Source organism: Primulina huaijiensis, chromosome 1 (genome assembly GCF_012295235.1).
Source record: "Primulina huaijiensis isolate GDHJ02 chromosome 1, ASM1229523v2, whole genome shotgun sequence".
NCBI classification, from domain to species: Eukaryota; Viridiplantae; Streptophyta; class Magnoliopsida; order Lamiales; family Gesneriaceae; genus Primulina; species Primulina huaijiensis.
The window spans coordinates 4,425,706-4,434,627 of record NC_133306.1 but is presented as its reverse complement, the minus strand read 5'-3'; the positions used below and the strand labels follow the sequence as shown (position 1 = coordinate 4,434,627).

General features: G+C 36.1%; 2 protein-coding genes and 1 pseudogene across 2 annotated transcripts; 2 read left to right on the top strand and 1 right to left on the bottom strand.

Annotated features, from left to right (window-relative positions):
- The first annotated feature begins 641 nt into the window (after positions 1-641).
- On the top strand, positions 642-3,663 carry LOC140978760 (protein POLLENLESS 3-like). Its single transcript, XM_073443987.1, has 5 exons — positions 642-1,211; positions 1,726-1,938; positions 2,008-2,156; positions 2,235-2,303; positions 2,391-3,663. Exons 1-5 carry the CDS (start codon positions 987-989, stop codon positions 3,562-3,564), a joined length of 1,830 nt encoding a protein of 609 aa, XP_073300088.1. The 5' UTR covers positions 642-986; the 3' UTR covers positions 3,565-3,663.
- A 770-nt stretch (positions 3,664-4,433) lies between these two features.
- Positions 4,434-5,154, bottom strand: LOC140978782 (putative germin-like protein 2-1; annotated as a pseudogene).
- A 743-nt stretch (positions 5,155-5,897) lies between these two features.
- LOC140984645 (putative germin-like protein 2-1) lies at positions 5,898-6,707 on the top strand. The gene is made up of 2 exons (XM_073452214.1): positions 5,898-6,039; positions 6,146-6,707. The coding sequence occupies exons 1-2, from the start codon at positions 5,928-5,930 to the stop codon at positions 6,679-6,681; spliced, it is 648 nt and encodes a 215-aa protein (XP_073308315.1). The 5' UTR covers positions 5,898-5,927; the 3' UTR covers positions 6,682-6,707.
- Positions 6,708-8,922: the final 2,215 nt, after the last annotated feature.

Sequence of the window (8,922 nt, the reverse complement as noted above, 5' to 3'; positions counted from 1 at the left end):
TTTTTTTTTTTTTTTTTTTTTTGGAATAATCCTTTTTGTAATTATTATAATTAAGAAATTTATGATATCAAACATATAGTATTACCGGCTTTTTAACGCTCCACCTAATCAATCAGATCAAGCGTTGCAACGTCAGCATCTTGACGCACGAGAAGTTTTCAAGACGTCATTCATCTCAATATTATTCTCACTCATGTACACTTAACTTAACAATATCAGTATTTTCAAATTTTATTATCTCATTTTTGTGAAATATTTTAACAAAACATAAGTAAGTTGTTTATAATCTCCTAAAATACTTTATAAGTTATAAGTATTTGAAGCTTGGAATAAATTTATATTAGATGACATCCACTCATTTATTAAATTATATTATATAGATATACTCGCATATTAATTTTAAATATCATATCAAATCTATTCTTCGTCGATCTCTTTCAATGTATTTTTTTAAACTATGATCAACTTTTTTTAAAGAAAATGTTTATCTCAAATATATTTAAATATATATGAGCAAGTCATTTTAAAATATATATATATAATTTAACAAAATTATTTTACAAATTTTCCCATCCCTGTAAACTTTAACCCGATCCGTTAATCTGGTAAAAGAGAAAATATTAAAAGCCGCCGCTTTTCCCAACCCCTTTCCCAACGGATACTTATATAACGGCTACTTCCCTCAATCGTGATGATGATCTCCGCCTCACTTTAGACTCCCCAATTTCAACGTGTAATTGATTTTCTCAATCACTATTATCGAATCTCCCCTCTCTGATATCGTGCACTCAATCGTTTTTCTCATGCTCCATCTTTGTTTACATCCCATCTCTTCGTATTCTTGATTTTTTTTCAAGAAACTTGTTTCTTGATTGATTTCCAACGCCATTATTAGGGGTTTCTTTGAAATTAAAGAAAAGGGACTGAAAATTTATCGGGATAAGGGGATTTCTTCGATCCATTACCTGATTATCTTTTGAGAGGGCATGCCGACTAACAGTAGTGTTGATCAGTACACCAGTTACTACAGTTCTCAACCTAGAGGATTCTTGACGCCGCCACCAACATGGAAGACCAGGCGGAGTTCTCCAGTGCTTCCAGGATCGGAGAAGAAACCGAGAAGGTCACCCCAGGGGAAATCTGATCTTTTTCATGTCTTTCACAAAGTTCCTTCCGGCGACTCTCCATACGGTAGAGCCAAGCATGTCCAGGTGATCGTTGATTGATCACATTTTTCTGTTTCTTTAATTGATTTTTTTTCCTTTGAAGCTGTATGCATTTGTGATTATGTTTTATCTACATTGTTGGAATTTAATTGATGCTTCATATTTTTTCTGGGATTTAAGAAATTTTTTTTTTTTTTCTTGTTTCTTCTAGGATAATGAAAACTGAAAATGTTTGACTTGATTAGTCGTTAGGCAATGGATATTGACGAAATATATGGATTTTATTTTCGAAGTATGTATCTTGCTTCTATGGAGTTTAAAATCCAAAGGATTTAATTGCAAAGGAAAATAAGATTAGATTCAAATTATATACCCGCTCCCTGTTCTATCTTGGCAGAGTAGGTTGCTGCCAAAACTGTTCAAAAGAGTTACTCAAAAAGAAAATGTGATTTGATGATGATTATAATGGGAGAATCCTTCAAAGCCCAAAAACGTTTACTTGACAGTAGTATTTAATTATTAAAAAAAATTGGTTTGCTGATTTAATGCTCAAAAACAGCTGGTAGACAAGGACCCAAGCAGGGCTGTTTCCATGTTTTGGGCTGCTATAAATTCTGGCGATCGAGTTGATAGTGCTCTGAAAGACATGGCAGTTGTAATGAAACAATTGGATAGGTCAGATGAGGCGGTTGAGGCCATTAAGTCGTTTCGTCATCTATGTCCCCTTGAATCTCAGGAATCTCTTGACAACATACTGGTCGAACTCTATAAGGTAATAAAGTTTTTGAGATAACTACAATTTGGTAACGTTGATTCTTGAAGATTTTATTGGTTAATGCAGAAATCTGGCAGGATTGAGGAAGAGATTGAAATGCTTAAACTAAAATTGAAGCAAATAGAAGATGGAACAGCTTTTGGTGGGCAGAGGACGAAGATGGCAAGATCCCAAGGAAAGAAATTTCAGATCACAGTTGAAAAAGACTATTCTAGGTTCATATTCGCGTTACTTCTTGAGACATTTTTTTTAAAAAAATTATTAACTTATTTGCTTTTAAAATTTATCTGAAGAGTGTTGGGGAATTTGGCTTGGGCTTACATGCAGCTGAAAGATTACAAGTCCGCAGAAGAACTTTACAGGTACTTTTTTGTAGATTGGAGTTTATTATGCTAACTACCGACTGTTTTAAATATCAAAGTCTTTTGCATTAATGTGTTGTCATGCAGAAAAGCACTATCTATTGAACCAGATAAGAACAAGCAGTGCAACTTAGCAATGTGTTTGATGCGCATGAACAAGTTAACAGAAGCCAAATTTTTGCTGCAAGCCACAGGAATTTCATTTGACAGTGGGCCTATGGATGAATCATTTGCAAAGTCTTATGAACGTGCCTCCCAAATGTTGGTTGAGTTGGAGGCAAAGGGTGTTCTTGAACCTGTGAAACAAACGGACATCTGTTTGTCCTTCAAGAATATGAACCTAGGTGCATTTACGGAATTTCCCTATGAAAAAAGGTCCTATTTTGACCGGAAAACGAACCACGGTTGGTACAATGTGAGCCGAGAAGAAGCAGATTGTTCGTTGAGACCGGTGTATGGTTCTCCATTCTACAACGGAAAAATTCCAAAAGTTCCATTCACACAGCCGAGAAGATGTTCATTGTCCTCCAATAATGGAAATCAAAGAAATGCAAAGGCAAATGGAGCCTTCTGTCGGAAATTATCTTTCTTCGAAAAATCTGCTGAAACTGAAACTGAAACTGAAACTGAGCTTGCACTGACATATAATGAAGAAAAACTGAAGAATTTCCAGCCGAAACCTGATACTAAAGAAATTCATGACGAATGTCTTAAAGAAGTAGAAAACTCGACACCTGATGAAATCCTGAAGGTTTGCGAAAAATCTCCAGAGAATTTAAAAAGTGAACGCAAGAAAAGCTGGGCTGATATGGTTGAAGAAGAAGAGCAAGCTTCGGAAAGTTGGAAAATAGATTTTCCAAATAAATATTCAGGCAACCATTTTGCAGAATCTTTGTCATCTTACCGAACTCCAGGCAAGATGTTTGCCGTTTCAGTAAATAAAGGACTCAATGATGAAAACGTGAATTCTAACGTGATTCCACGGACTCCCCCCATCTCCATGGAAGGATCTATTGAACATGGACGTGAAAATTTTATGCAACCTGAGAAATTATTGAGGCCATCATTGTGTTACTTTGATCAGCATCAGAATCCATTCACAGCGAAAATTCGTAGTGCTTCACCATTGCCGTTGAAATCTTTACACTTTGAAGGCAAAGGTTTAGTTTCATCAGATGATTTATTTTCTACAACATCAATAAACCGGAGGAATAGGCTGCAGGTTTTCCAGGATATCACACATGTTCCTGTAAGTCCATGAACATGACATAATCAGCTCTGGGAAAAATTACATGTTCCTTTTGTTCTTGATTTTTTCTGTGAATATCTTCATGTACCGAATTCATTCACATTGCAACTACTGTCATCATTTGAATGATATTTTTCATTTTTTTTTCCAAATTTGAACGTGGAAGTTTTCTTCTGTGTCAATAATTGTTTGATGTTAAATATGAAAACCAAACTTGTCATGTCTCTTTTAACGGTCACTATAAAAGCCACTGTGCCCACAAGATTCCAGAATATTTAATTTTTAATCAAGAAATAGGAACAACGAACCATTTGAAAGAAATGAAATCGACTAGAAATGTAGAAGAAATATTACAGCCAGAGAGAAAACAAGTTTGAAATGAGGAGAGCCCGTGCCATGGTTATTCATTGCTCCTAAAACTTCAACAAAGTGTTGAGAGCATTGAATAGAATTGCAGCAGATATGATCGTCAAACCTGGATATGGAGTTCCAGAAAAAATAAGAGAGAGTACAAAATTTTATCCTTATTTTAAATTAAGTGATTAAATTCTTTTTAGTTGTTATTATTATAAGTACCACAATTTTTATTATGTTTTTTTTATTGTAGGATTGCATTGGGGCTATTGATGGCACTCATATTCCAGCAATAGTGTTTGGGCATGATACTAACAATTATCGTAATCGTCACGGGACAATTTCTCAAAATGTTTTAGCAGCTTGTAACTTTGATTTAGAATTTATTTATGTGCTCAGTGGGTGGGAGAGATCTGCCCATGATTCAAACATATTGGCAGATGTTTTATCAAGAAATAATGGGCTTAAAGTTCCACAAGGTATATTTTTTGTTCTATATGCTATACATCTAAAAATTTTGTAATTTTTCANGTGTCGGTTTGGAATGACTTGGCCAGAAGATCATTGGCAATATCCGGGTTCGAGCCAAAGACTGCATTTGCGATGGTGATGACTCCGGGGTTTTGGCTGCTTAAAGATACGATGTCAACTGCATTACAAGATCCAGTATTCCTTTGAAAGTGGACTAGATTCACAGGGAAAACAAACACATAACCCTTTTGAAGTACTTTGGAAATCAGACGATTTTCCGGGTTAGATGTTATGAATCCCACCTCAAGACTGCCTTCAATCACCGTCAGAATTTCAGTGGCTCTAGGGTGCGTGTGCGGGGGGTTGACTCCCCATGCATGGAGCAAAATCAATACGTGCCAGGGAGATTCCTTGAGTGTTGAGTCCTGGAATATTTTGGGCGACATTTACGGGTTTAACTTTTGATCCGACAGGGTTAGAAGTGTTTCCTGGCATGTGCAAGCCTTCCAAGAAGAAATCAGTTACCTGCACGGCTTTGGGATCCTTGCATGCAAACCCATTCATCATAACTGCCACCATGCAAAAACAAAAAGTCAATAAACAAAAATTCAATGATAAATTTTCGAAGTATAGTATAATATCACATTATAGAATATATATATTACCAGGGCCAGCTGGATAAGCAACACAGAAATCTTGAAGAGAACTCGGGTCTGATGCTAATGCCAGTGAATAAGTCGCAATCAATAAACCGAGCACGACGAAACGAGGGGTCATGTTCTATCTAGAGAGGGTTGAGAATGCTAAGAGATAAGTACTATTGTTGAACAAATTAAACCTGCAAAATGAGATGGCAAACGAGAGCAAGGAAAGCGGGTTTTATAGTATTTGGAGCCAATAACATGTAAATTGCCGTCCATCAGAATTAGCACGTACATTAATTGTGGAAAGATCAGTAAATTAATGATTATTGAATTCTTTGTGACTAAACACAGACTGCTATGACAGAATCAACAAATTATATTATGCAGTCCGTTTTGTGCCGGATTGCTGTAGCTTTGACAGATGCCTATTCGGCTATTCCATTCATCAAGTGTACGTAACTATATATACATGAAACTTATTTTTGGATTCAAGACTCAACTGTAGTTCTTTTAAAAATCAATCTATCAATCAAATATTTTTAGTCATATGCCCAAAATTTTTATAAATATGATCATGTTTAAATGAATATATAACATGAAACAAAGTCACTAACTTTATTTAAATTAGCGAATTCAGGCTCGAGGATTTTAAAATGGGGTTTAGAAATAGATTGATGGGGGAAAGTGGAATTAAATGTTCGATAATTAATATGCAAAGGAGCAGCTTTTACCATTTCAACGCGGTTGATTGAGAACAATGGGACAAGAGTCTTTTTGTTCAATTGTGATACAGGACGGCAAAACCTGAAGTTATGCACTAACTTGCTTCATCTATAAAAGCAGCCCTGAATAATATAGCCTCTGCACCTCAAAAAAAACTTATAATCTTCTGCATCAAAAAGATAAATGGCGTCCCGTTTCGTTTTGTTCGTGCTCGTAGTCGCTACCTGTTCCATTGCTTTCGCGTCTGATCCAAGCCCACTTCAGGATTTCTGCGTCGCTGATCCGAATGGCCCTGGTACGACAACCTTGAATCCAATAAACGTTAGATTGTTTATTTTTCTGTATGATTTTATGTGTCTTGTGCTAATCGTTTCCGTAAAAAATTGTATCTGTGGTTGCAGTGCTGGTGAATGGTTTTGCATGCAAGGACTCGAATATTGTCCAAGCAAGCGATTTCTTCTTCGCCGGCCTTCATTTACCAGGCAACACATCGAATCCAGTGGGTTCAAAAGTGACACCAGTCACCGTGGCTCAAATTCCAGGCCTGAACACACTTGGAATTTCCTTGGCGAGGATTGATTTTGCACCCTGGGGGATAAGCCCTCCCCACACTCACCCTCGGGCAACTGAGATTCTGACAGTTATCGAAGGCAGTCTTGAGGTGGGATTCGTGACCTCGAACCCGGAAAATAATCTTACCCGAAAACTACTACAGAAAGGAGACGTGTTTGTGTTCCCAAAAGGCCTCGTCCACTTCCAAAGAAACGTTGGATATGGTAACGCGGTTGCCATTGTAGGTCTTAGTAGCCAAAATCCAGGGGTCATCACCATTGGTAATGCGATTTTCGGATCGAAGCCTGCTATTGCTAATGATCTTCTTGCAAAATCATTCCAGGTTGACACTAAAACAGTCGATTGGATTCAGTCCAAGTTCTGAGTTGCCTGCCTGAAGAAGAACTATTGATGCTTTCTTCTTCTTTCTTATCTATTTTATTTCTTTCATTATCTTTGTATTGTCTCAATTAAGGAAAGATCGTGTCAGTGTTCACTCAAAGTTTGATTCATTTATCAAGTTATTATATCTTTGTATCGATTTATTGAGTTTTTTTTTTGCTGTTTCAGTAGTCAGTTAAGGACTCGCCATTTCTTTTACTTGATCAACTCAGAGTAAAATATCACACTATATGATAAACAAAAAATCTAAGTAATTATTTTACTTGCCAAACGGCACATCCTTTTCTAATTCTTTTTAAAGGCCGAGAGATAGAATTTTGTAGCATCGAACGTTTGTCATTTTACCAAAAGATATAAAAGATTGTAATTGTGCAATTCAAATCACTACAAAAAAACGGGCAGAATAGCGACGGTTTTTAATAAACCATTGCCACTATAGCGACGGTTTTTAATAAACCGTCGCTTTTGTTGCGACGGTTTTTTATAAACCGTCGCTTTCAAAGAGTAGCGACGGTTTTTAACAAACTGTCGCTATATTAGCGACGGGTTTTGACATACCGTCGCTCATTGAGCGACGGTTATTAAACACCGACGCTATAATAGCGACGGTTATTCATAAACCGGTCGTCTACAAAACTAAGCGACGGTTTATCTAAAACCGTCGCTCTTATAGCGACGATTTTACAACAACAGTCACTATATTAGCGACGGTTTCATGACACCGTCGCTATTTTGTGCGAAGGGTAATATACTCGTCGCCATGTGCGACGGTATAATGAAAACTGTCGCATTATGTTGCGACGGTTTATATAATCCGTCGCCTTAAGCGACGGAATTTCTCAACCGTCGCCAATAGCGACATTTTTACTAACTGTCGCCGATCTAGATCGGCGACGGTTTCTCAAAAACTGTCGCAAATGGCGACAAGTTTTTCGACTACCGTCGCTATAATTCTTTTATATACCGAAGTTCGCGAACACCTTACAGCGATTTCGCCTATTCGGATTTTTTTCTTTTAACGAGACTCTATCAATTTTTTCGTATTTTCTGTTTTTTTTACTTGTACTAACATTTTTTTGTATTAATTTCGTAGATTTGCTCGTCGGTGTAATCTTTCAACGTTACGTGGATCTGCATATTTTCGCGCAAGTAAGATTTTTAAAGTTTTTTTTTTTATCGAAAATTTAATATTTGTGGTGTATGTATTTATGAAATTTTGCTTAGTATTTTTTGATGCTTTTTAATTTTTTTAACGGAAAACCTAGCTTAATTAAGCTACGGTTCTTTAAAAAACCTTCACTTTATATAGCGACGGTATTTCGATAAACCGTCGCTTAATATAGCGACGGGTTTCCAAACACCGTCGCTTAATATAGCGACGAGTTTTCAAACACCGTCGCTTAGTGTAGCGACGGTGTTTTAGAAACCGTCGCTTTCATTCAGCGACGGAGAAAAACCGTCGCTCAGAGCGACGGTTTTTGAGAAACCGTCACTGCAAAATAGCGACGAGGCCTCCTGTTACGGTTTTCCAAACCGTCGCTAGAACCGTCGCTTAAACCTTTTAGCGACGGTTTTAGCGACGGTTTTGGCCGTCGCTAAACCCTTTTTTTTGTAGTGAATCTTTGAAATCGTACAGCAACTCAAACATCACGTTTCGACTACGTTTCCCAGCAAAGACAATTATTATATCCAACAAACTCCGCATATGGACTACTAATTATGCACACTAGATATATGGAGATCAGGAGATCTATGTTTGTTTAATCAGTTTTAATTGTTTCCGTAACATGAAATTGTTGAAAAATAATATTTAAAATGTGTGTATTGAATATTTGAATGTTGAAAATTAGGTAAAATTAGGTGTTGAATATTGAAATTTGTGTGTGATGATGAAGGTAATGATGTAATTTATTTTTGGATTATTTGTAAAAATTTTCTATAAATAGATCTCTCATTGGTGAAGAAAATCACAATTGAGTTGAGAGAAAAATATTATAAAGTGTGTAGTGTGATAATTTTGAGAGTTTGAGATTTTTACTTTTTACCGTAAATTTTTACTTTTTCACAACACGTTATCAGCACGAAGCTCTAAAAGTCCTCCATATTTTTCCAAGCTCCAAAACAGAAGAAAAAGGTAACAAAAGTAATAATATTTATTTTATTGTTTATTTATTTATTGTTTATATATTTACTATATAATATAATGTTATTATAAATAATAAAA